The sequence below is a fragment of the Macaca fascicularis genome, chromosome 16, assembly GCF_037993035.2.
Source record: "Macaca fascicularis isolate 582-1 chromosome 16, T2T-MFA8v1.1".
NCBI lineage: Eukaryota > Metazoa > Chordata > Mammalia > Primates > Cercopithecidae > Macaca > Macaca fascicularis.
Genome location: NC_088390.1, coordinates 58,766,382 through 58,792,824, shown reverse-complemented (window position 1 = coordinate 58,792,824; position 26,443 = coordinate 58,766,382). Strand labels below are relative to the sequence as shown.

The following is a 26,443-nucleotide window of genomic DNA, read 5'->3' as shown; positions in this document are numbered from 1 at the left end:
TAAAAATGCAGTTTTTGATTAAGCCTCAGACCTGCTGAATGAGAAATTATGGGGGTGGAGCCCAGAAAGTTTTTTTTATGCTCCCCAGGTGATTCTGATGCACAGACAGTTTTGATTACCCATGACATGAAAACCCTGATTTATCCATCACTAGCTGTGGGACAGCAAGTTGTCTGACCTTTTTATGCCTGTTTCCTCACCTGTAAAATGGGGCACAGATTCTTCTTACTGCGTACTATTTTTTATTTTAAGGTCACTGTCATGAGGACTAAATGAGTTGATATTTGAAAAATGATTAGAACAGTGCCAGGTACCTAGTAAGCACTATATATGTTTATTAAATGGAATAAATCTCCCTTCCTAGGCATTTGAGGAGACTCATCTGACCTCCCTTGACCCACTGAAACAGTTTGCTGCCTGGTTTGAGGAGGCTGTTCAGTGTCCTGACATAGGGGAAGCAAATGCCATGTGTCTGGCTACCTGTACCAGGTGGGCATGGCTGTGGGCCCCTCTTTGGGTGGATACATATGAACTAGGAAGCTTATGAAGCTCTCAACTCTGGATGCCAACTTTATGGTTCCAGCTCTGTTATTAATGTGCTGTGTGGCTTTAGATGAGATGCTTGTCCTCTCTGGGCCTGTGTCCTTACCTATAAACCAAAGACCAGAACACAAAATTATATTTCAGTGATAAAAATGCAATGCCTTAGACTGGGCGCGGTGGCTCACGCCTGTAATCCCAGCACTTTCGGAGGCCCAGGCGGGTGGATCATGAGGTCAGGAGATCGAGACCATCCTGGCTAACACGGTGAAACCCCGTCTCTACTGAAAATACAAAAAATTAGCCGGGTGGGTAGTCCCAGCTACTCGGGAGGCTGAGGCAGAAGAATGGCGTGAACCCAGGAGGTGGAGATTGCAGTGAGCCAAGATTGTGCCACTGCGCTGCAGCCTGGGGGACAGAGCGTGAGACTCCATCTCAAAAAAAAAAAAAAAAAAAAAATGCAGTAGCTTGTTCATCTCTGCCCTTGATATATCCACAAGCAACCCCTTGCCTCCCTCATCTCCCCATCTACCCAAGCCTCGTCTGTCATTCAGGAGCTACTTCTGGTGAAGCTCTGTCTCTCTCTCGAAATCTAGCACAGTACTTGACTATATCATTCCTTTGACAATCATATGCCCTTTGAGACATCACTTGTATTAGCCTATTATTCAATTCTCCTTGCTAAAGTGTAAGGCCTTGAAGCCAGCGCTCTTGTACTGTACAAGTGGATATTTCCCAGACCTCTGAGCAGAGGAGCTGATCTCGTAGCACCACTGTGATCCCGAAGCATTGGATGATTGCATTATTGTTAGTCCCTGCCTTTAGGGTCTTATGAGTTTACTAGGGATGCCTTAACAAAATACTGTAGACTGGATAGCTTAAACCACGGGAGTTTATTTCCTTATAGTTCTGGTGGCTAGAAGTCCAAGATCAAGGTGCCATCAGGGGTGGTTTCTGGTGAGGCCTCTGCTTGGGGTTTGCAGACAGCTGCTTTTTGCCATGTCCTCATACTGCCTTTCCTGTGTGTGTTGTGGGGGACAAGGGAGGTGGTTCTAAAGTGCCTCTTCTCTTACAGTGACACCAGTCCTATTGGATTAGGGCCCCACCCCATGACCTTATTATTTAACCTTAATTACCTCCATAAGGTCCCTGTCTCCAAATACAGTCACATTGAGGTTTAAGGCTTTAACACAGCGGTTTTGGGTGACACTATTCAGTCCATAACAGGGCCCTAGGCTGTGGTGTCATACCTCTAGGACAAACCCCCAGGAGCACATGGGAGGGGGCCCCAGCCTAACAGCCCAGTAAAGGAGGTACAGCTGAAGGGGGTGCTGAGACATCTTTTGGGGAGAGGGACTGTAGCCAGAACATTGAAGCAGGCTCTGACCACAGTGCTCTGCTGTTTGCTCCTAGAGATGGAAAACCCTCTGCTCGCATGTTGCTACTGAAGGGCTTTGGGAAAGATGGCTTCCGCTTCTTCACTAACTTCGAGAGTCGAAAAGGAAAAGAGCTGGTGTGTGAAAAGAGCTGGTAATCTTTCCCAGGGCCTGTGGGATTTGGCCCTTTCCTCCTCAGTCACCTTCTCATGCTACCCCACCCCTCAGTCTACTTGCTCTCTCTCTGCAGGTGCCCTCCTGCCATGAGGCCTTGGCACTTGCTGTGCTCTTTGCCATAAATGAATGAATGCACTTTCTAACCAACCTCACCCCATCAGCCATCACCTGTTCCTTCAGATCTCAGCCCACATGTTACCTCCTCAGGAAGGCCTTCCTTGACTCTGACTCAGACTCAGCCCCTCATGTTGTTTGCTGCCATTATAACTTGCAACTTTCCTTTTTATCATTTTCTTCAGTTTGTAACTAAGCTTTTATTTGGGTGATTATGTAACTGATATTTGTCTCCTCTGCTGAACAGTAAGCTCTGCAGGAGTGGAGGATGCTGTGTTTTATCTCTGCTGTATCCCCCACATGTCTTCTGTTGTCAGACCCAGAGTAAGCACTTCGTGTGCATTCAGTGAATGAATCCAAAGTGAGTAAACCTCCCTGAGTCCATGCCAGCCAAACATGCATTTCTCAAGACTCGCAAATCTGTGGGTGAGAGAAATCACCCAGTCTCACTTTGGAGTCTGACTGGCTTAAACTTAGCTCCACCACTTACTGCAGGAACTTGGGCATGTGACTTAGCCTGTCTCCGTATCTGTGACAATAGGCCTACTTTTGAGGGTTTAAATGAGCTCATACAGTGGATGCATCTGCTGTGGGCCTGCACACTACAGCTCTCCTGCCTTTTCCCTGCATGCCGGAGGCCTCCTCTCCCTATCCTGATGACTGGCTGTGGATTCTCTTTTACTTCTAGGACTCGAATCCCTTTGCTTCCCTTGTCTTCTACTGGGAGCCACTTAACCGTCAGGTGAGTGAATTTTCCCAGGACAGCCTGGGATGGGCTGGGTTGGCAGGGCCTGAGTTTATGGCTAAGTCTAGTGAAGGTCCCCAGACTGGGCAAACATCCCAGCTGGGCACTCTGCCTCTATAATAGCCCTCAGTTAGCTGGAGCCAAGAGTGGTGGGACAGCCGATAGAATAGAGAGGAATAGGGCCTGTGCTGGTAGGGAGGGCAGGTGGCATTGAACGCCATTCACCCAGAGCCATCCTTGAGCAGGTGCGTGTGGAAGGCCCTGTGAAGAAGCTGCCGGAGGAGGAGGCTGAGTGCTACTTCCACTCCCGCCCCAAGAGCAGCCAGATTGGGGCTGTGGTCAGCCACCAGAGTTCTGTGATCCCTGATCGGGAGGTGAGTGGGGCTCCACTGTAGTCCTCCAGGTGGCGGAGGCTTTGGCTTATCCCCAGAAGCTGTCCCCAGGAGATGCCAGGTTCCTGTCTCCAGCCCAGTGAAAACAGTGAAAAGGGCAGTGAGAAGGGAAATAGGGGTAGGGAGAGGGAAAATAGGCCTCCTCTGTCCATCTGGCCATCCCGTTGACTGTGTGCTCCTGGAAGGCAGAGGCCAGTCTGCTCTGCTCACCAGTGTCCCCAGCACATATCCCCAGGAAGTCCTTGTTAATGAATCATTGACTGGGCCTGGCCCTTCTTCTAACTCCTTCCCCTGGACAGTATCTGAGAAAGAAAAATGAGGAACTGGAACAGCTCTACGAGGATCAAGAGGTGCCCAAGCCAAAATCCTGGTGAGTGACATCTGGTAGTCATCTAGAAAGGGACACCAGGCCCCTGTGTTTACTTGAAGCCACCTGCCTGGGGAATCACAGATCTCCTCCTCCCTGGCCACCCTCATCAGATGCATCCCAGCAACTTCCTTCAAGAGGCCCTGGGATGAGGGGTGAGGGTGGGAGAGTGACCTGGCTAGGAAAATCCACAGAGCACTGAAACCTCTGCTTCTCCTTATAGGGGTGGCTATGTCCTGTACCCTCAGGTGATGGAGTTCTGGCAAGGTCAAACCAACCGCCTGCATGACCGGATAGTCTTTCGGCGGGGCCTGCCCACAGGAGATTCCCCTTTGGGGCCCATGACCCACCGCGGGGAGGAAGACTGGCTCTATGAGAGACTTGCACCTTAACTCTGGGACCTGCCGGGCCAGAGTGCAGCTAGGGCTGGGTGTCAAGAGAGGGTGTGGGATTGGAACTCAGGCCCTTCTTTGTAAGCTCAACCCATTTCCCTCCCTACCCTTTATATTGAGGACTCTTCAGAGCTCATGCTCTAAGTTCTTTGTACTCAGTTGGTTTTCAGTTAGCTGGTCAAGTATAGTGTAATGGTGGTGTAGAGAATCACAAATGGAAAATCATTCCATAATTATTTTTTTGACCCTGCCTATGATTGATTAGGATAGCTCCCTCTAGGGGTAGCAACCGGTGTGACTCCATTTCTGGTGACAGGGAGGGCCCCAGCAGCCCTGTCTGTTACCATGTGAGTCATACTGGCCAAAGCTTAGTGCCAGCATATTCACCTGAGGCAACGTGGCCAATCAGATTGTTTTGTCAGTAATTTGAAATTTGAACTGGAGGGATCCAGAACCTTGGGAGTCATTGAAGCCAAGTCATTCATGGCAGCCAGGAAACAACAGGAACCAACAGCCTCTGCCTGCTGCTATTGCAACTCCCAGGATCCCTCCCTCCCAGGTCTGGGCCGTGCAGTTCCTCCGCCTGCCTTGAAACACCCCACTATCTGTAAAGTCTCTCTCTCTCTCTCTATTTTTTTTTAACTTAATCTAGCTAGAATATATTTCTGTTGGTTACAACTTAACTCATTTATGGATAGGATTTTTTTTTTTTTTAGACGGAGCCTCACTCTGTCGCCCAGGCTGGAGTGCAGTGGCGTGATCTTGGCTCACTGCAACCTCTGCCTCCCGGGTTCAAGCGATTCTCCTGCCTCAGCCTCCTGAGTAGCTGGGACTACAGGCACCCACCACACCCAGCTAATTTTTGTATTTTTAGTAGAGACGGGGTTTCACCATGTTGGCCAGGATGGTCTCCATCTCTTGACCTTATGATTCACCCACTTCAGCCTCCCAAAGTGCTGGGATTACAAACATGAGCCACCGTGCCCAGCCAGGATAGTATATTTTTATAGCACTTCCCCTACTGATTGCTGCCTTCTCTGTGGCTCCAAGGAACTTGTAGAGTTACAGGGAAGCAGGTTTCATCTCAATAGTGGGAGAGATTTCAAACAGTCAGACCTGCCTAAGAAGGAGTGGGCTGTCACTAGGAAATTTTATTCCCAGTCAGTCAGGGATTTTGTAGAAGAGCTTCATGTGCTGGTACCAATCGGACAGGAAGATTTTAATCAGCTTTACTATCTATGTTTGTTTATGGAAATTGTGTGTATATATACATACATTTTCCAAAAAGAAAAATTAAATGATTATAGATATAATGTTTTTCAGACTATTCACATATCTGCTTTCCTTACTCCCCATCTCTGCTGATTATTCCTAGATCATTGGCTCTTCACCCACACTGGAATTACCTGGGGAGCTTTAAAAACCCTGATGCCTGGGTCCCACCCTCAGAGATGATTGAACCAGCCTGGCCAGCATGGCAAAACTCTGTCTCTGCCAAGATATGAGTGCAGCCTGGGCACTGGGAAATTTAAAAGCTCCCCAGAGAATTCTGTGCAGCCAAGGTTGAGACCTCCTGGTCTAGAGCTTTGCTGTACACAGTGTGGTCCACAAGCCAGGAGCATCTGCATCACTTGGCAGCCCCTTAGAGATTTCAGACTCCAGACCCACTGAATCTGACCCTGCATTTTCACTAGATCCCAGGTGACCAGCTGCACTAGACTCAACCTCTAAACCATGACCTCCCACCCTCACAGTCTGTGGTCCTTTAGTGACCCTCAGCTGAGTCACTGTGTTTGTTCTCGTTGAGCACAAGCCCGCTTACCAGGGACAGACTGGATGAGCAAGCAACCTGCTGGCTATGGAGAGGAGCCAAGCCGGGTAAATATTTGCCGTGACTAAGCCAGGATCAGAGAACTGACTGTTTCTTGCACTGGCTGGCATTGAGCTTGCCACTCTGTGAACTGTGCTTCCTTCCCCTGCATGGACCTGTTATCAGTCACTGTTATCCGCAGGGCTCCTCCAACTGGCAGCCCTCTCCTTGTTTATCCCCCTTAAGCCTGCGTGCAGGAAGGCACATTAACCCTGTGGCCCCCTGCAGGCAGGAGGGTGTCGGGTGCCCTTACCTACCTTGCCCTTTTTCTTGTACCGTAGGCTGTGCCATTTATGAGTACGTGTATGTGTGTCTGTGTGTGTGTCTAGAAGTGCTGCACCCACCTTGTATTATTGGAGGTTGTGTATCCCCCCCAGCTTTGAGCCTGGTCTCAGATGTTCCTTTTCTGTTCTCTGTCCAGCCGTTACTGCCCCCAGTCTGTAATAAAAGCCTGTCAGCCGTGCATTTTATTGATGTTCAACCCGGCCTGGTCTCTCTCAACCCCCAAGGCGGGGACTTGGGAAATTTAAGCGACTTTCCTGCCCCCTCACTTCTCCCCACCATGTAGGCAGTACGTCCAGCAGGGGGAGCCCTCCTCCCAGTGTCGGCCCCTTCCGGGCGGTGAAAGCCACTTCTAGCCGGCCTCCCCTGCCTCCCTCTTCATCCGCTTGGGTCGCGTCCCAGTGAAACTGTGGTCGATAACCCATAGCCTCTCCCGGTTCCCGCACATATTTGCGCTCTCGGTTCCTCCTCCTCGCCTGTTCTCATGAAAACTTGCAGCTGCCTCACTCTGCTTCCCTGGGCAGCCAGATCTCCCTTTGGCTTCTAGTACCTACCCCATATCTATCTGGTACCCCAGCTTAGAAACATAGACTTTACCTAGAAGATGGAGCCGGGGTCAGCATGCAAGGGGCAGAGGGGCTGTGGATACTCTAACCCAGAGGGGTAATGGTGATACTGGAGGAGCTGGCAGTACAGTGCCAGTATTATCTAGAGCCTTAGGTTGGTGGCCCAGGGCCCATCCTTATCTCCCACCTCAGGGAAACCGAGAATGGGCGGATGTGGGAGATGCCTGTAGTCTAGGGTCTTAAGGGACACTCAGCTTCAAAACTGGTTGGCTTTATCCAACTGCTTCCAGAGTTTGTCCAGTTCCCTCGAATGATGCTCACCTCCCAGGATCCTAAGACCCAGAGGTTGCTCCCTTCCCTCCCAAATTCCCCTTCCGCAGAAGATGTCTGTGCTTTTCTTTGTTCCGAGCTTCAGTTTCCTGTTCCCGTAGCAGATGAGAATCAAGAGTGGAAGGTGGCTGTGTGGGACAGTGGTCACATGTACAAGCCAGCTCTGGCTTCAGTGCCAGCTGTACCACTGCCAGTGCCTGGCCCCCGGGGTGAGTGATTTAACCTCTAAGCCTCAGCCAACTTGTCTGAAAAATGGGGATAATGACAATATCTGTCTCAGGCGATGATAGGATTAAATGAACAAGCTTAGGGAGAACTTGTTCTAGGGGCCGCCTGCTGTAAGCACCCTCTAAATGTTAGCTATTAACCGCAGGGCTGGGTGTGGGGAAAGTCTGAGCTCCTCTGTGGAGGTCTCATGGATTGAGTAGTTGGTGAGACCCTAGGAAGTTCTGTGTAGTGGGAAGGGGTAGTGGAAAGAGGCCTTGGGAAAGGCAGCACCCCTAAGCCTGCCTTCCATCCCTCCAGCTCCTGGTCTCCCTTACTCATCATTTGAGGTCCCCCTGGCCTGGGTGAGGCACCTAACAAAGGCTCCCTTGTATAGGTCTGTTTGTTTCAGTAATAAATTCCCTGAGCAACAGCTCCTGGGGTGGGGTGGCCCAGCAGCCTGCCAGGAGCTGACCTGGAAGCTACAGGACCACATTGTTTAGTGACCACCTTGGTCTCTCCCTGTGTTTCTACCACGAGCTCCAGAGATTTGGCCAACGTTTTTTTAATTCCCAGCTCTTATGGCTTCAGAAAGAGCTGGACCTAGCCTCATAAGATGACAGCTTTCTCTTCTTTCTTATTTATTTATTTTTATTTATTTATTTTTTGAGATAGAGTCTCACTCTGTCGTCCAGGCAGGAGTGCAGTGACGCAATCTCGGCTCACTGCAAGCTCCACCTCCCAGGTTCACGCCATTCTCCTGCCTCAGCCTTCCCGAGTAGCTGGGACTACAGGTGCCCACCACCACGCCTGGCTAATTTTTTTGTATTTTTGTAGAGACGGGGTTTCACTGTATTAGCCAGGATAGTCTCCATCTCCTGAGCTCGTGATCCACCCACCTCGGCCTCCCAAAGTACTGGGATTACAGGCATGAGCCACCGTGCCTGGCATATTTATTTATTTTTGAGATGGAGTTTCGCTCTTGTTGCCCAGGCTGGAGTGCAAATGGTGCGATCGCGGCTCACCGCAACCTCAGCCTCCCAGGTTCAAGCGATTCTCCTGCCTCAGCCTCCCAAGTAGCTGGGATTACAGGCATGCACCACTACGCTCGGCTAATTTTGTATTTTTAGTAGAGTATTTTTAGTAGAGATGGGGTTTCTCCATGTTGCCCAGGCTGGTCTTGAACTCCCAACCTCAGGTGATCCACCCACCTCAGCCTCCCAAAGTGCTGGGATTACAGGCATGAGCCACCGCACCCGGCCTCTCTTTCTTATTTATTAAAAGACATTTTTTTTTTTTTTTTTTTTTTTGAGACGGAGTCTCGCTCTGTCACCCAGGCTGGAGTGCGGTGGCCGGACCTCTGCTCACTGCAAGCTCTGCCTCCTGGGTTTACGCCATTCTCCTGCCTCAGCCTCCCGAGTAGCTGGGACTACAGGCGCTCGCCACCTCGCCCAGCTAGTTTTTTGTATTTTTTTTTAGTAGAGACGGGGTTTCACCGTGTTAGCCAGGATGGTCTCGATCTCCTGACCTCGTGATCCGCCCGTCTCGGCCTCCCAAAGTGCTGGGATTACAGGCTTGAGCCACCGCGCCCGGCCAACATTTTTTTTTTCTGGAGATAAGATCTAGTTCTGTCACCCAGGTTGTAGCGCAGTGCTACAATCATAGCTCACTGTAGTCTTGAACTCCTGGACTCGAGCAATCCTCCCACCTCAGCCTTCCAGGTAGATAGGACTACAGGCATGTGCCAGCACAGTCAGCTCCTTTTTGTTTGTTGGTTGGTTTCTTTTTTTAGACATGGGGTCTCATTATGTTGCCTAGGCTAGTCCAAACTCCTGGGCTTAAGCAATCCTCCCACCTCAGCCTCCCAAAGTGCTAGGATTACAGGCCTGAGCCACCATACCCACCTTCTCCTTTTTCTTAAACCAAACCTGTAGGGTATGGTGGAGTTCCTTATAAAGTAAGGGGGAAGGAAGCCAGTATTAAACTGAGTGCTTACTATGGGGCCTCTCATAGGCCACTTAATACTGACAGTCCCTATGTGATCGGTATTATTTCAGCCCCCTTTTACAGAAGAGGGAACCCAGGCTCAGAGTACAAGCAGATGTTCCCAAGGTCACCCAGCTACTAAGGGGTAGAGCCAGAGTTTGAATCTTAATCCCAAACCAAACCACTGACTCTTTGGGGTCAATCACCAAAGGTCTGCCTTACTCTCTTAGAGCACCTGATGGCCTCTCTGTTAACCGGAGAGAACCGACCACTGACGTGTAACTAGCTCCTTCTGCTCCCCCATCCCCATACTAAGGCTAGTTTGATGGTAAAAATTAGTGACCCAGTTCCTATATTGTCACACCTGGCAACCCTTCCTGAAGCTTGAAAGGAACAGTTTGAGCACAAAGGTCCACTTTACTTACATGAAGGAAGATAAAGGCATGAGAAACAGTCATCTCAATAAATGCAAGACATGAGGATAAAAGAGGTTCTCTGCTTTTCCAGCATTGTTATTACAAAGAGAGAAACCTACAATTAGTTTGTTAAAATTCAAGGCTCCAGGACTCATCTCTGGAGCTGATACGTCTTAAATACTATTACAGTAGGGGAGGGAGAGGAGACAATTCCCCATCCACTCCCCCAATTTGGCCCGTGTAGCTTCCCTTCGAGGGTGTGTGACTTGCCACCTGCACAAGTCATGGCCAAAACAGGAGCCAAAAGGCCAAACTACCATCAATCTAGTCTTCTACAGCACCCTAACAGAGTGCCAGTGTCCTCTGCCCCCTCCACACTTGAGGGCAAAGTTCCAGGAAGTTTACTGCTGGTGTTAGGAGGTGAGCTCAAGTTCAGTGTCTCTGCCTCTGGCTCCACAGAAACCAGCCCCTATCACGTGGCTTCTGGAAAATGTGCCCTCCTCAGGATTGGTCCAGGGAGTAGTCACGGGTAGAGAACGTAACGGGAGGAGCAGTTCAAACTTGACCTTGACCCTGTGTCCAGTGATGAGGTGAAGTCTGTCTGGCTCACTCCATTCTCTGCCATGCCCACCTCTCTGCTGGCCCTGCCATTGCTTCAAGGAGGGCTGTTCCTCTTGGGTGAGAGTTTTCACCCTTGAACTACAGTGCCTTTATATGTGGTCGGGGGGAGGGTGGGAGGACCCTGGGATCTCCCAGGCCTTACAAAAGTGGAGGCACATAAATACAAACCTAAAAACCAGCCATTTCCTGCCAGCAGGTATCAACTACCCCCACGGCTTCAGCTATGGCCAAAGAGGCCAGCGTGGCAAAGTCCTATCTCAGATCTGGCTGATGGCAGGGAGCCAGGAGGTGTTAGCACCCTCCTCAGCCCTTCACTTTGATGACCGTCCTTCCTCATGATCATCAAAAAGGTTAGGGTTCTCTGCCAGTGTGGCTCTCACTTTCTTCTTCTCCTTGAAGCGTCCTGAGTTGGAGACCTTGACGTGCTTGCCCTTTGTACTCTTGTCCACGATCTTCTCCAGGCGGGTGTTAAAGTCGCTGTTGGGGCCTCCAGCGTCAGGCCTTGGGGGTTCTGCCCCTCCCTCTGTTTGGGCATAGGTGTCAGGGATCTCATACAGCACCTTGGGAGTGGATTTCTTTTTCCGGAGGAAAGTCAGCTTCCACCAACCAATTTCAGTCGTCATGGCGCTCCCTAAGCCGAGGGTGGGGCTTTCTGCTGGAGCAGGGTCGGGGAAAAAAAGGGGTCAGTGGGAAAAGGGGGTGGGTGCCTTTGGACCAGCATGCTGTAGACTCCTAATCATGGGCTGTTTTAAGAATTAAAGAAAGGGCTGGGCGCGGTTCCTCATACCTATAATCCCAGCACTTTGGGAGGCCAAGGCAGGTGGATCACCTGAGGCCAGGAGTTCAAGACCAGTCTGGCCAATGTGGTGAAATCCCGTCTCTACTAAAAATTAGCTGGGCGTGGTGGCACACACCTGTAATCCCAGCTACTCGGGAGGCTGAGGCAGGAGAACCACTTGAACCCGGGAGGCAGAGGTTGCCGTGAGCTGAGATCGCACCACTGCACTCCAGCCTGGGTGACAGAGCGAGACTTGTCTTAAAGAAAAAAAAAAAAAAGAAGAAGAAGAATTAAAGAAAGAATTTAAGGTAGGGCTGAATAAACCCAAGACTGAAATCAGTAGGGGTGACACAATGCTTTTGGAGAGTGTGAGACAAGAAAAGGGTCAAAGTCAAGGTCAAGACAGGGAAGTCACCCGCCAGACAGAGAGGCAGTGGGATAGGCACACACCATTGCCCTGCAGGGTTGTCGGGAGCTTTGAGATAATTCCTGCCAGGCCCCTCAGGGCCATAGGCAGGTGGACAGCTTGCCCGAGTCACACAGCATCCAGGCCTTTGATGCTTTTCCCAAACTTCCCACTACACCACCAGACCCTGCAGCCAGGTGTGGGCAGACCATTGACTGGTAGCATAGGGAGAGAAACGCCCTGTGCATTTTGCTTGGAATTCATTACAAAATTAAATATAATTAGTGACATTTTAAGCAATTTGAACTTCCCAGTGGTGCCCAGCAGGGCTAAAGTAGCTGCTGGGCTGTTCCTAAGGCAGGAGTCAGAGCCTCAGGCTGGGAGTGGGAAGTCCTGGGGGCTGTCCTAGCCTCATGACCTCTGGCAAGCTACCACCTCTCTGGGCCTCCATCTCCTCACCCATCCCATCCAGCCCTAGTATTTAGCTCTACTGTTAGTCCCTGCCCACAGAGGTACCCATGCATTGCAAAGTAAAACTTAGGATAATGGGAATAATTACTAAGGGATGGTTCCCTTTCCCCACCAAGCTTCCACAAGGACAGGAGTTGGAAGGGGAGCTAAAAAGGCAGAAAGCAATTAGAAGGATCCCAGAAGTACAGGGAGACATGGTCATCACGGGTTGTACCTTTCAGGGTGGGGCTTGGGGCTGAAATCCAGGCTTCTCCACTCACAGGCCATGTGCCCTGCCATGGAGCTGCCTTCCCTGGGGGCCTCACCTTTGACTAATTTCCACAAAGGTGCTGTCTGAGCTAGCAGAACTTCTGGGAGAGAAGGTTGCCTGGACATCATTGATAGCTGGGGTATGTAAGATAGAAGCAGATGACAGTCTGCTAGATGAAGGAAGATCAATGACAGAACAGGTAGAGGAACGGTGATGACTGGCGAGGTCAGTGGTCTGGTTCTCGGGACGCCTAGCTGCCGGCTGTGAAAGCTCCCAGGAAGGAAGGCGCAGCTGGTATACACCAGAAAGCTAGAGGGTATCACCTCCTTTTAAAAACTGGAGGGGTGTTCACTGCATTTTTATAGTGACTTTTTTTTTTTTTTTTTTTTTGAGACAGAGTCTTGCTCTGTTGCCCAGGCTGGAGTAAAATAGCATGATCTCGGCTCACCGCAACCTCCGCCTCCCAGGTTCAAGCGACTCTCCTGCTTCAGCCTCCCAAGTAGTTGGGATTACAGGCATGCACCACCACGCCTAGCTAATTTTGTATTTTTAGTAGAGACGGGGTTTCTCCATGTTGGTCAGGCTGGTCTCAAACTCCTGACCTCAGGTGATCCGCCTGCCTCAGTCTCCCAAAGTGTTGGGATTACAGGCGTGAGCCACCGTGCCCAGCCCAATAGTGCCTTTCTTTGTGTAGGAGTAGAGGATTTCTCTTCTCTAGTTTTCTGATTTCTGGAATTTCCGTAATTAGTATAGATTATTTAAGGGTTGGGGGGCATATCAAATTTAGGAAAGAGGAGAGCATGATGTGGGCCTAGGCTTTACAATGAGCTGAATGCCTGCATCCATACCCCTCGTGCTCTGGTGTCCTGATCCTCCATGTCCCCACCCCCTCCCTCAGAGCACACAGCCGGTGGGTTCCTTCCAACACCTCTCCGTCTGGGAAGCAGCTCCCACATTGCCAGCTCTGTCCCTTTAGCTGGGCTCAAGTAGCAAGAGAAGCTGAGGGGAGATCTTGTGCAGCTCATGCTCAGAAAGTGAAGGAGCGGTGAGAGGGGCTTGATAAATACTTCCAGGGCACCCTGGAGAGGTGAGCGCACCTAGGGACAGCCTGAGAGGTTTGCTTTGGCAGCTTGCCCCACCTGGGCTTAGCACAGCCTTGTACAGAACTTAGTGTTCCAGAATGGGTTTCTGGAAGGAGGTGGGGGAGAGCAGAGAAGGAGGAACAGGGCAGTTGCTTGGCCTGTGGATGCCCCAGTCACTGCCTTGTCTGGAATGAGGCCCACAGCCCCACCACTGCCCATTTGGGGCTACCAAGGAACTTGGGGAATGGAAGAACAGAAGATCCAGCTCCTGAGACTGTCATAACCACCAGATTTTCTAGCTCCGGAGAGAAAAGGGCTTCTGCCTGTGCCCGTTAAAATTCACCTGTTTTAACAGGAATTTCAAGTTGGCAAACCTGGGGCTTAACTCTCCTTGGCGTAAAGGGAGCCACAGATCACAAGGAACTTGTCAGCAAACTGTAGAGATGGGAACAGCCCTTATGCCCTGCCCTGGGGCCTCCATCAAAGCATCAGCTCTGATGCCCTTGCATTCTGGCCTTGTACTCTGGTCTCTCTAGAATACTCTGCCAGAGGCCAGGTGCAGTGGCTCAAACTATAATCCTAGCACTTTGGGAGGCTGAGGCAGGAGGATTGCTTAAGGCCAGGAGTTTAAGACTAGCCTGACCAACTTGGGGAAACCTCATCTCTACTAAAAATACAAAAACACAAAAAATTAGGCGGATGTCGTGTCGTGTGCCTGTAGTCCCAACTACTCGGTAGGCTGAGGCACGAGATTCCCTTGAACTCAGGAGGCAGAGGTTGCAGTGAGCTGAGATTATGCCACTGCATTCCAGCCTGGGTGACAGAGTGAGACTCTGTCTCAAAAAACAAACAACAGAAAAAGAGAATACTGTTTTTGCCAGGCCTTCCTGTCCTGCCCAGGAGGACATGTGGGCACCAGTAAGCAGGTGTTTGCCCCATTAGGCAAGCTGGACTTATGGAAATCTGAGTTTGCAAAACAGAAAAATTAGCAGACTATTCTTTGTTTTACAAAATAACCCAGCTGTAGGATCCTGTAAATAGTCATCATAAAAAATAGTGTAAAATCTGATTTGCTTTAAAAACAAGCAAACAAAAAAGGTGATGTGATATCCAAACTTCCCAGATTCTCAAAGTTGCAAAGAACAAGATACCTACAACCGCGTGCCCGTGCCTCATCACAGAGGGCTGAAAGGGGTTGGGGGAGTAGGGGCAGGTAGCTTGGGACTTCAAACAGACCCAGCATTTGGTGACACATGGTGGGCCCTGCAGTTCACTCGTGCAGGTTCCTGAGCTGGCCAAGCTAAGGGCTGGGCCCTTGCCCTGGGGCCTTGCAATCCAGGGATGATGGAAATCAGCCCCTGAGGATGCCAGCTTCACCTCTGCTGTTTGCACAGCTTTGGGGCCATGAAGGGCCTCATGGGACAGCCTGCCACCCCCGGTCTTTGGTGGCCAGTGCTATAGCATGCACATGGGTGTCCCAGGACAGGCCCCTCCATTCCAGCTGGGTTCAGTGAGCTGCTCTGAAGGGCTTTGCCCAGACTGAGCCAGGCCCCTCCTGAGCTGGGTCAAGTTAACCATTGACTGGGGCAGAGGTGGAGGGGCAGGGGGACAGATAGGGGAAGCAAGTCAGCTAATATGTTGTAAGACAAAAACCCAGAACTCCCTCCCCCATCCCTCTGCAGGGCCCCAGTGGCACTTAGGGAGCCTGCAGGATGAGACGGTGGTACCCCGGATAGGAATGGGGAGATGTTCCTACCAGACAGCTGGAAAAATGCTCCAGACTGGGGGGTCAGAGGGGTGGGCTCCAGTTCAGCAAGAGTTAACAGAAAACTACTCAGCAGTCGCTCTCTTGGAGGCCTGGATTGACTCCAAGAGGCAGTGGGATGAGTCCTGAGTGGAGACCAGGTTAGAGGCCTGGGTTCCTCTTTCCCGCTGGGCTTGTCAGCCATGGAGGCAGAACTGGATGCCCTGACTGGAGTCTGTGCCTTGGTTTCCCCACCCACCACCCCTCTGCCTGTACCTGTAATCCTGACTGCTCCAGGCTGGAGGTGAGACCTTTCCTAGAGAAGCAGTTGAGTGTAGGAGCTGCCTGGGAGGGTGAGACTCGGGGAGGAAGGGTTGCCTCCGGGGTGCTGTATCAGGCAAGGCTCAGCCAGGAGAGGTGGGTAGGAGCAGCTGCACGTCAGGTGCCAGAGAAACAGGTGCAGGAGCTGGTACCTGCTCTGCTGCAGCTCCTGGAGTCAAGGTGAACCTGAAACCCAGCCCCTCCCGGCTAAGTAAACAGAAGCAGAGGCTGGCTCAGGCTGATGAATATTCATTATGCCAGAAATCCAATCCCAGCGCCCCTGCATCCACCCAGAAGCCAGGGTCCTCCAGGGACCGCCACGCAGGAGGAGGGAACCCAAGGGAGATCTGGGGTCAGGGAGCACAGGAGGCTGTCTCTGTTTCCCCACTCTTGGGTGTCTGGTTGCACTCCCCAGCTATAGCCAAGGTCACCCCACCCATTTCATCTTCTGAGGAGGCTCAGACCCCTCTGCAGTATGGACCACCACCTGGATGTTGCCCAGGGCACAACCAGGAAAGAGTTAAGGGCTGCTGCTTCCATTGGCAGGCTGGGTAGGACGGAGTGCACCCCAGCTTCCTTTGAACTCCCTGAGTCGAAACCAGTCCCTGGTTAAACTAGTTGGCAGACCGGTTCCCAGGCTGTCCCTCCCCTGCCTGAAGCCACAAAGTGGGGACTGGGTTGGGGGCTGTGGCTTCCTCCTGACCTGAAGAGCCCCTCCTCAAAATCTTCCTAGGGAGAAAAAAACGAGCACCAGCCTCTCCTCGGGCCAGGCTCTCCAGACCCACCACAACCTCAAACACCGTCATTCCTCTCCCACTTTGCTTGGAGGTGGGCTTCAAGGCCCTTGAGATCTTATGCAGAATTCCATGTTTGTGGGCAGAGGGGCATTGCTTCTTCTGCATAGATTATACTTTTATCAGACTCTCAAAGAGACCTGTGACAGTCTCCCCATTAGCAAAGTGCCACTGGCTTCAACTCCTCCCAGATGTCCAGCAGCCTATTGAAAGGCCTTCCTGGGTATTATGAAGTTGGCAAAAGCTGGAGCAAGTTCTCAAGGAAAGGAGAGATGGGTCCCTAGTGAGGCTGGAAGAGAAGGAAAGGCAAGAAGGCAGGGGATGGGCACATGGTTGGGGACAAGGGTAGAGTGTGTGCGCACAGGGGCCATTGTCCTCACTGATCTGCAGTCTCACTCCCCCTGCAAACCCACCATTGGCCAAGCCTGTGTGCAGCCCTCAGCTGAGGCTGCTCTTGGCAGATGGCTCCGTGATTGGGGAGCGTTGTTTTGCAGCCACCCGGAGGTGGCCTGTCCTGTTTGCGCCGGCATTCTCTCCCCTCGGATGGGCATCTCTGGAGAGTGGAAAACGTCTGCTGCATACTCAGTGTCTCTGCCACTTCCTGGGCCCAGTGCTACCAGCTTAGGTGCCCAATTCACCCACCAGCTACCTTCCTCCATGTACCAGAGGTGTGCGTGTCAGGCAGAGTGAGGCACGGGTAGAGAAAAAGCATAAAATCCCCCTTTCCCTGGCTCTCCCTCTAAGTTACATTTGAAATCTCAGCTTACCAACTCTTAAAGCTGTCCCCCATCTCCAATCCTGCTTCTACTCACTCCAGCTTCTGATGGCCTCTTGGGTTTGTATTCTCCTCCATCTGAAATAGCCCCCTTTCCCTTAAAGAGTCCTTGGGTAGACAGTCCTCCAAAGCCTCCCCACAGCCCACAGCAGAACCCGCTTGGCCTGGCTCTCCTAGGACGAGGCCTCTGCAGCCTCCTTTCGTGCCCACCCACCCCTGCCAACCCTCCCCGAACACTAGGCCCTTCTCTGCCTGCCTTTGTAGGCACGAGGCTGCCTTAGAAGGGTGAGATTAGGAGTGCTGGGTGTGTTCTTGGGTGACAATGTCTTCCCATCGCCTGTGCGACCTAAGATAAACTCCTATTCATCCCTCAAAACCTGAATTAATGATCACACCTCCCACCCCACCAGGAGTTTTCTTGTTTCCCCTTCTGTGTTCCTATAGAACCTGCTCATATACTTCTATTTAACACGATATATATACCATGATTGATTTCCACTTATAGACTTTTAGCTCTTAGATTCCAGAATTATGTGTCACTAATCCAGACCTGACATATAGTAGGTACTTATGCAAGCTTGAAAACACAAATGAGAAACAGAAACATTGTTTTTACCCAAAGAAACTGGTAATGTAGCCCCTTGTTTTGTCCCACGCTCCCTGGGGCAGGTAAATGTGCAGGAAAACCCATTTATTTGCCTTCTTGTGGTTCCAGCTACAGCTGACTTGCTGTCATGTCATCATCTCCCTGGGGGTTGATTGGAATTGAAGGATATAATTTTGCAAGGTCCCCTGCCTCTAGTGCAAAGTACACACAGCTGTCCCAGAAAGGTGCCCACAGCTTCCTAGATCTGTCACTTTCTATAAAAGCCTGGTCCACTCAGAGTGGATATCTGGTTCAGAAGACAAAAACTCCTTCCAGCTCAGGTATTGGGAAGAGACCAGAAGGTTAGTGGGATGGGCTTTGGTCTGGGGGACAGTAACTCAGAGTCAGTTCCCCGCTCCCCCTCCATAGAGGAAAGGACTTGCCCTGGAGGCACTCATTCCCCGTGCCTCTCTGATGTCTGAGCCCAGGGGAGCAGATTCTTGTTCTCTTAACCCCACACTGAAGAAGGAGCCCCCATAAGTGCCATGGCAGGCCCACCTGTGGCTCTCCCTTCCCAAGCACCACCAGGACCAGGTGCAGGTATGAGGCCCTAGCACATTACCAGGGAGGGGCCAGCCTGGGGCGCAACCTCTGGCCTTAAGGGCATTTATTTCTGGGAGGAGCAGGACTGGGAGGAGAGTTTGAGATAAGACTGTGAGCTACAAATATAACTCCTCACGTACAGGCCACTTTATTGCTTTTTTTTTTTTTTTTTTTTTTGAGACGGAGTCTCGCTCTGTCGCCCAGGCTGGAGTGCAGTGGCCGGATCTCCGCTCACTGCAAGCTCCGCCTCCCGGGGTTACGCCATTCTCCCGCCTCAGCCTCCCGAGTAGCTGGGACTACAGACACCCGCCACCTCGCCCGGCTAGTTTTTTTTTTGTACTTCTTTTTAGTAGAGACGGGGTTTCACCGTGTTAGCCAGGATGGTCTCGATCTCCTGACCTCATGATCCGCCCGTCTCGGCCTCCCAAAGTGCTGGGATTACAGGCGTGAGCCACCGCGCCCGGCCCACTTTATTGCTTTATAAAAATTTTCACCTTTGGCCAGGCACACTGGCTCATGCCTGTAATCCCAGCACTTTGGGAGACTGAGGCAGGTGGATCACCTGAGGTTGGAAGTTCGAGACCAACCTGACCAACATGGAGAAACCCCGTCTCTACTAAAAATACAAAATTAGCCAGGCATGGTGGCGCATGCATGTAATCCCAGCTACTCGGGAGGCTGAGGCAGGAGAATCGCTTCAACCTGGAAGGTGAGGCTGAGATTGCGCCACTGCACTCCAGCCTGGGTAACAAGAGTGAAACTCTGTCTCAAAAAAAAGAAAAAAAAAATTCACTTTTAAGCACACCTTCCTAAAACTAGATTTAAGTGTAACATGCCATATACATGCAGTGTGCACGTTTTCAGAAATGTGTTCTCATTGAGTAAAGCAAGTTAAATTCACCTAAGGGAGCCCCAAAGACCTTGGTGCCCTTTTGGGGTGCACAGCCATGGGGCCCCATTGAATTACAAATCCAATCAGCCTGGCATATCCATCCCATTTTACTGACCTCTGCCCAGCAAGTAGATCTAGGCTTCAGGGATATTTCTTCCCCAAAACAGGGAGAAGAGAGGTGCTGCCATTATCCTCAGTGTTCCCCCTTCTCTGGAAGGCCAGGAGATTGGAGATCCTGGGGGTGTCCAGCCTGGTCGAGGTGACAAGTGGGGCAAAACCAAAGATCAGTCTCTGGCGGGCTATACCAGGTGCCGTGGGGAGGCGGGGCAGGCAGAAGCTGCATTCTGATCTGAGGTGGGTGGTGGGGCTGCCATTGGAGGAGGCTCTCTCTTGTTTTCATGCGAGGCGTTCCCTTCAAGGAGATCTCAGCAGGGAGTCGGGGTGTGAGCAGCCAATATTAGGGGGACTGTGTTCCAGGCACTCTTCCAAATGTTCCATAGGTGTGAAATTTTGATCCCCACAGCCGCCCCTTAAGGTGGATTCTCTAACCCAGTACACCCATTTGCACCCCCTCAGCAATTTTCCTGTTGATGTTTGCATTTGTTTCCTGTAGCTACCATGAGTTACCATGAACTCCATGGCTTGAAACAACAGAAATGGATTCTTCTGACCTATCCAGTAAGGCAGAAGTCAGAAATGAGTTTAACTGGTCATGACCAAGGAGTTGCCAGTGCTGTGATCCCTCTGGAGGCTCCAGGGAGAACCTGTCCTTGATTGCTCCAAGCTCCTGGTGACTGCAGGCACTCCTGGGCTTGTGGCCACATCACTCCAATCTCTGCCTCCTTTGTTTTCACTTCTGTGGGTTTGGCTAAACTCCCTCCACCTCTCTCTTATAAGGATACTTGGGATGGCATTTAGGGTCCACCCCGATGATCCAGGATTCTCTCATCTCAAGATGTTTAACATAATCACGTGTGTAAAGAGTCTTTTTCCAAATAAGGTCACACTCATAGCTTCTGGAGATTTGTCATGGTTATCTTTGCAGGGATCATTTTTCAGCCTTCCACATTCTTCATTCAGATCACCTCTCTGTATTGTCAGACGTAAGTGTGCTTCCCACATCCTTTTTCAGGGAAGGACTTGCTGCCGGGTCACAGAAGTGTGGTCAGCAGTTGGCCATCAGCTCCTTCAAGGTCTGTCTCAGCGATAGAAAGTCAACTTGCCCGAGGGCTACCATTCTGGGGCAGTGCACTTCTAGAAATATAAAGCCCAGCCATTTCAGCCCCATGAAGGACATTCTCGGGGCAATATTCACTCAGAGGCCCCCACCACATTGACTGAAGCTTTGCTGGGCCTGCAGTGCAGTTGAATTTCTGCCTCTGCCCAGTCCTGCTTCCATCTGGTTCCTCTCACAGGAAATGATTCCTAATAAACATCTTGCCCCCCCAAACACCACCTACTTCTGTAGAATGCAACCCATGACACAGACATTTCCATTTTTGCCAGTATGATGGAAGTGAAGTGGTCTTCCTCATGTTATTTATTTGTTCATTTATTTAGAGATGGAGTCTCGCTCTGTTTCCCAGGCTGGAGTGCAGTGGTGCCATCGTGGCTCACTGCAACCTTCACCTCCCAGGTTCAAGCGATTCTCCCACCTCAGCCTCCTAAGTACCTGGACTTACAGGTGTGCACCACTACACCCAGCTAATTTTTGCATTTTTAGTAGAGATGAGGTTTCACCATGTTGGACAAGTTGGTCTGGAACTCCTGACCTAAAGTGATCCACCCACCTCGGCCTCCCAAAGTGCTGGGATTACAGGTGTGCACCATTGCACCTGGCCCGTGTCCTTTATATTAGCATTTCCCTAGTGTACTGGATTTAATAGTGTCCCCGAAAATTCACATTCACTCAGAACCCCAGAATGTGACCTGCTTTGGAAATAAGGTTTCCAGATGTGGTTTTCAGATGTAGTCATCCTGGGTTAGTGTAGGTCCTAAGGCTGAGGAGCAGTGTTCTTACAGGAAGAATGTCATGTGACAATGGAGACCATGTGACAATGGAGGTACCTGCAAGCCAAGGACACCAGGGCCTGCCAGCAGCCACAGAAGCCAGGAAAGAGGCACAGCATCTCCTCTGCAAGGAACCAACCATGCTGACACCTGGATTTCAGACTTCAAGCCTCCAGAACTGTGACAGAGTAAATTAATTTCTTTCTTTTTTTTTGCAGGGGTGGGGGGAACGGAGTCTTGCTCTGTCGCCCAGGCTGGAGTGCACTGGTGTGATCTCGGCTCACTGCACCCTCCACCTCCCGGGGTTCACGCCATTCTCTTGCCTCAGCCTCCTGAGTAGCTGGGACTACAGGTGCCCGCCACCACGCCCAGCTAATTTTTTGTATTTTTAGTAGAGACAGGGTTTCACTGTGTTAGCCAGAATGGTCTCGATCTCCTGACCTCAGGTGATCCACCCGCCTCAGCCTCCCAAAGTGCTGGGATTACAGGCGTAAGCCACTGTGCCAGCCCTGTGAGAGAGTAAATTTCTATGTTTTAAGCCACCCAATTTGTGATGATTTGTTACAACAGCTCTGGGAAACTAGACACCTTGTTTCTAGTAAGGTTGGACATCTTTTCATATATTTATTGATCATGTTCTCTGAAATGATCTTTCCTTCCTTCTTCCCTTCCTTCCTTCCTCTCTCTGTCTTTCTCTTTTTTTTTTTTTTTTCTGAGTCAGGGTCTCACTATGTTGTCCAGGTTGGTTTCGAACTCCTGGACTCAAGTGATCCTCCTGCTTCCACCTCCCAAAATGCTGGGATTACAAGCGTGAGCTACCATGCCCAGCCAAAATGATCATTTTTTTCAATGTAGAAAAACTTCTCCATCTCATCACATGAGAGTTGTCTTTCTAGTATCTGCTGACTTAAAAAAAAATCAATGTATTTATGGATCCCTGGCCCCTTTGCATAATTCTATTTATTTATTTATTTATTTATTTATTATTTTTATACACAGGGTCTCCCTCTGTCACCCAGACTGGAATACAGTTGCACAGTCATAGCTCACTGATGCCTCAAACTCCTTGGCTCAAGCGATCTTTCCACCTTTGCATAATTCTACAGCTTTCCAGGGACCTGCTTGCCCATTGGTTGGGAATCCTAACCTACGGGATTACATTTCAATCCTTTATGATGGACCTGAAGGTTCTTCAAGATCTCTCTTTGCCCATCTCTTCAACCTAATTTCTCTCCACTCATCCCATAAACATCCATGTTCCCATAATAAACTTCTTCCTTCTGGAACAGCCATTCTCTCACCTCTGGGCTTTGTCCTTGCTTTTCCTTTTCCCCAGAATGACACCTGTCATTTCCCTTCCTCTTTTCTCTCCTCTCCCTTCTATTACAATTCATGCCATCCTGCAAGACTCAGCTCAAGTGTTACTTCTCCTAAGAGTCTGCTCTGGTGGTGTTCTGTCCTTCTCCCTTGCCTTTTCCCATGCTGAGTTGGGTACTCCTTCTCCTTCTTTCTGTTCCCTTAGCACTCTGAGCATCTCTGAGTGGACCTCTTATTTGCTTTATTATTATTATTATTTTTGAGACTGGGTTTTGCTCTTGTTGCCCAGGCTGGAGTGCAATGGCATGATCTCGGCTCACCACAACCTCCACCTCCCAGGTTCAAGCGAATCTCCTGCCTCAGCCTCCCTAGTAGCTGGGATTACAGGCATGTGCCACCACGCCTGGCTAATTTTGTATTTTTAGTAGAGACAGGGTTTCTCCATGTTTTTCAGGCTGGTCTCGAACTCCTGACCTCAGGTGATCTGCCTGCCTTGGCCTCCCAAAGTGCTGGGATTACAGGTGCCTCTTATTTGCTTTGTATAGATTTTCTGAGCACCTTCTATGCATGAGCGCAGTACTCTCACAGTCTGTGATGACACACTCTGGAGATGCTGTCATGGGATTTGGAAAGTGGCGGGCCCCTCACTCAACATACTGCTACTTTCTTTGAGGCCTAGGACTGTGTCTTCGTGATAAGGTGCTCAGGGTGCATAACGTTGAACTCCATGGGAAAAGAGGCAAATGGATGGGTGGTTTGGTAGTGTCCTTGGTTTTCCTTCTCTTAGCAGATTAGATTCCCACTCCCTTCCATGATAAGTGTGATGAAATAATGAAGTACAGTGGCATCCTTAGGAGATGACACACAGGACCCATTTCATGAAGCCACCCAGGGAGTTCTTTTTCCCAGAAGACTAACAAAGGTGGAGGGATGAGGTGGCCAGGAGGGCATGGGTGGCCAGGGTTAAGGGTGCAATGAGTGGCCCCAGAGCATGACCCAGGTGACTGGCCCCACATAGATTTTCACTGGTCTGTACCAAACTTGTGAAGCTGACCACCCCTAATTTCTTCTCCCTGATTTCCTCCCTTCACTCCCAAGAGGCTCAGGGGATGTTGACTCCAAGTCCTGAGCTGTAGAGGAAAGGATGAGAGAAGGATCTGGGGACCTCGAACCTCTTGTCCCAAGACCAAGCAATCATGGTCCCCACTTATCACAACTACCACCATCATCAAATGCCTTCCTGCACACAGCCTTCCTTTATTATAAGCATCCATTAAGCTCCTGACACTCAATGTCAAGTGTCACGCCGGATGCTGGGGTTATAGAGATGAACAAGTCTGCTTTGGCTTCCCTGCCCACAGGTACTCGCAGATTAGGTGGGGAGACAGACTGAAAAAAGCAACACGCAGGGCATCGTGGCTCACGCCTGTAATCCCAGCACTTTGGGAGGCCAAGGTGGGTAGATCACAAGGTCAGGAGTTCAAGACCACCCTAGCCAACATGGTGAAACCCCGTCTCTACTAAAAATACAAAAATTAGCCGGGCATGGTGGCGTGTGCCTGTAATCCCAGCTACTTGGGAGGCTGAGGTAGGAGAATCGCTTGAACCGGAAAGGCGGAGGTTGCAGTGAGCTGAGATCGCGTCACTGCACTCCAGCCTGGGTGACAGAGCGAGACTCCGTCTCAAAAAAAAAAAAAAAGAAAGAAAGAAAAAAGCAACCAAGGTTACACTCCACACAGCAAGAGGCCTAAGGCTGCTATGTTTCCAGAGCTTCCAGCCTGGCAGGCAGATACACCACACACACACAGGCACACACACCACACCCCATAGTCACTGTGGCTGTGAGCAGACACACAGACCATAAAGTAATAAAAATATAGCAGATAAAATAAATGAGTTATTTGAATGTCGAAGGTAAGCCTTCTTTTTATGGATATTGCGGGAGGATAAGTAATGGGCTTCCTTTCCCAGAATGGGGTGTGGTAAGAATGAACTTTGGAAAGGGGCAGGGCCTGCAGGGGTGGGAGTTCTAAGTGTCTGGCACAACAGCTGAGGAGAAAATAGGAATCAGGTCCAAGGGAGGAATAGATCTGAAGCTGTTGTGGCTGAGCCAAAGGGGCAGGCAGGGGTACAGGAGAAGCAAAGGCACATCACACAGAGAAGAAGAATGCAGGCTGGGGAGCCCAAAAGGCCTGGGTTTGAATCCCAGCCCACCAACTACCCACTGTACAATTTTCCTTTATTTTTATTTATTTATTTATTTATTGAGTCTCTCTGTTGCCCAGGCTGGGGTGCAGTGGCACAATCTTGGCTCATCGCAACCCCCACCTCCCAGGTTAAAGGGATTCTCCTGCCACGGCCTCCTAAATAACTGGAATTACAGGCATGCGCCACCACACCCATCTAATTTTGTATTTTTAGTAGAGATGGGGTTTCACCATGTTGGCCAGGCTGGTCTCAAACTCCTGACCTCAGGTGATCCACCCGCCTTGGCCTCCCAAAGTGTTGAGATTACAGGAACCGCGCCCGGCCCACTGTATGATCTGTATGATTTTCTTTTCTTTTTCTTTTCTCTTATTTTTTATTTTTTTTTATTTTTTTTGAGATGGAGTCTTGCTCTGTCACCCAGACTGGAGTGCAGTGGTGCGATCTCGGCTCACTGCAACCTCCGCCTCCTGGGTTCAAGCAATTCTCCTGCATCAGCCTCCTGAGTAGCTGGGACTACAGGCAATGTGCCACCACACCCAGCTAATTTTTTGTGTTTTTAGTAGAGACGGAGTTTCACCGTGTTAGCCAGGATGGTCTTGATCTCCTGACCTTGTGATCCGCCCGCCTCGGCCTCCCAGAGTGTTGGGATTACAGGCATGAGCCACCGTACCTGACCTACTGTATGATTTTCAACATGTTATGTAATTAATCTTTGGCTTCCTTGCCTTTAAAATCTGGTTAATGATGGTACCCACATTATAAGGTTGTTAGAAGAATCAAATTAGATAGGGCTTGTAAAACATTTAGATCTACACTGGCACGTGGACATGTTTATCACGTAATAAGCAAGCTAACAACAACAATAATGAATGGCAAGGCAGGCTGCCTACACAGTGCCTCAGGGCTCTGTGCTTCCTTGTCCAAAGCTGGCACAGCCCTGGTATATCCTCCCTCACCTCTCTACATGTGCTGCCCCTCTCCTAGGGTCCCATCTGCTAAATCAGCAGAGAACTGAGAGATTCCTGATCAGAAACCTACCATACCTCTCTCTGCCTCCTTCTAGCTGCTGGGAGCCCCAACGACTAAAGTCTCCTGAAGTAGACAGAGTCGATGCCCTGGATGCCAGACCAATTATGTGCTTATCTGCCCACAGGCCCTGAAGTTCCCTGTGGCCTTGGAAAAGTGCAGACACCCGCCAATGCTCGTACACTCTTTGAGAACACAGAAGCATGTGCCTTTGGCAGGCTCTCCCCCAGAGCCTCTGCAGTCAGCAGAGGTAGGTTCTGTCCCAGAGCCTCTGGCTTTAGGACAGCCTCCCTGGAGTCAGTAGCTGGGCAGAACTGTTCTCAAACATCCTTTTGCTCCACGTGAGTCACCTTGGGGAGCTGCGGGTGGAGTTTAACGGCTGGTGGTCCTTGCTTCCATCAACTCACCTGGGCTGGGTCTTCCAGACCCGCCCTGTCCTGTTCTGCCCAGGAAGAGAGATAGATACACCTTGAGGGCAGGGCAGTGCCTTGCTTCTTGGGATGTCCCAGAGAGCCCCGAGCACATAGTTGGGGCCCAGTTAAGTGTCTGTTTAATCATGGAGGAGCCTGGGCAATTCCTACAGCCTGAGTCAGGCTGACTCAGATGGGAGCCAAATTCCCATGAAAGATCCCTGAAAAGGCCCTTAGTTCAGCCCTATGAGCCATTTTCAGAGCAGTTTTTCAATTTGTTCTATAATAATAATGATCATATATGATATATATATATATATATATATTTTTTTTTTTTTTTTTTTTTTTTTTTTTGAGACGGAGTCTCGCTCTGTCGCCCAGACTGGAGTGCA

At 50.4% G+C, this 26,443-nt stretch overlaps 2 protein-coding genes across 30 annotated transcripts in view; one reads left to right on the top strand and one right to left on the bottom strand.

Annotated features, from left to right (window-relative positions):
- The window catches only part of PNPO (pyridoxamine 5'-phosphate oxidase), a 30,607-nt gene that overhangs the window by 1,095 nt on the left and 3,069 nt on the right, over positions 1 to 26,443 (top strand). For 2 of the 27 annotated variants that reach the window (XR_012425723.1, XR_012425724.1), the window contains exons 2-8: positions 365 to 489; positions 1,954 to 2,053; positions 2,896 to 2,949; positions 3,198 to 3,326; positions 3,644 to 3,714; positions 21,103 to 21,278; positions 25,769 to 25,891. Coding sequence is in view for 12 of the 27 variants with exons in the window: in XM_065531417.2 (XP_065387489.1) it covers positions 365 to 489; positions 1,954 to 2,053; positions 2,896 to 2,949; positions 3,198 to 3,326; positions 3,644 to 3,714; positions 19,248 to 19,339; positions 19,694 to 19,854 (732 nt within the window). In the remaining 15 variants the exon portion in view is untranslated. Of the gene's footprint in view, positions 1 to 364; positions 490 to 1,953; positions 2,071 to 2,895; positions 2,950 to 3,197; positions 3,328 to 3,643; positions 3,715 to 3,934; positions 6,444 to 19,247; positions 21,279 to 21,308; positions 21,633 to 22,089; positions 22,383 to 25,768; positions 25,892 to 26,443 lie in introns of those variants that run through there. The other 25 variants (XR_010581853.2, XR_012425734.1, XR_012425730.1 and 22 more) reach the window with 25 other exon arrangements.
- PRR15L (proline rich 15 like) lies at positions 9,739 to 15,618 on the bottom strand. 3 transcript variants are annotated; one of them, XM_005583531.4, is made up of 2 exons: positions 15,386 to 15,618; positions 9,739 to 11,033 (listed from the first exon to the last, which is right to left on the bottom strand). In XM_005583531.4, the coding sequence occupies exon 2, from the start codon at positions 10,999 to 11,001 to the stop codon at positions 10,690 to 10,692; it is 312 nt and encodes a 103-aa protein (XP_005583588.1). In that variant the 5' UTR covers positions 11,002 to 11,033; positions 15,386 to 15,618; the 3' UTR covers positions 9,739 to 10,689. The 3 variants fall into 3 exon arrangements, with proteins under 3 accessions (XP_005583588.1, XP_005583587.1, XP_065387495.1); XM_005583530.4 differs by having other exon boundaries at positions 9,739 to 11,030; XM_065531423.2 differs by lacking the exon at positions 15,386 to 15,618 and adding an exon at positions 11,293 to 11,409 and having other exon boundaries at positions 9,739 to 11,030.

Bases quoted from the DNA above. Each gene is read 5' to 3' on its own strand.
- PRR15L (XM_005583531.4), bottom strand. From the start codon at position 11,001: ATGACGACTGAAATTGGTTGGTGGAAGCTGACTTTCCTCCGGAAAAAG.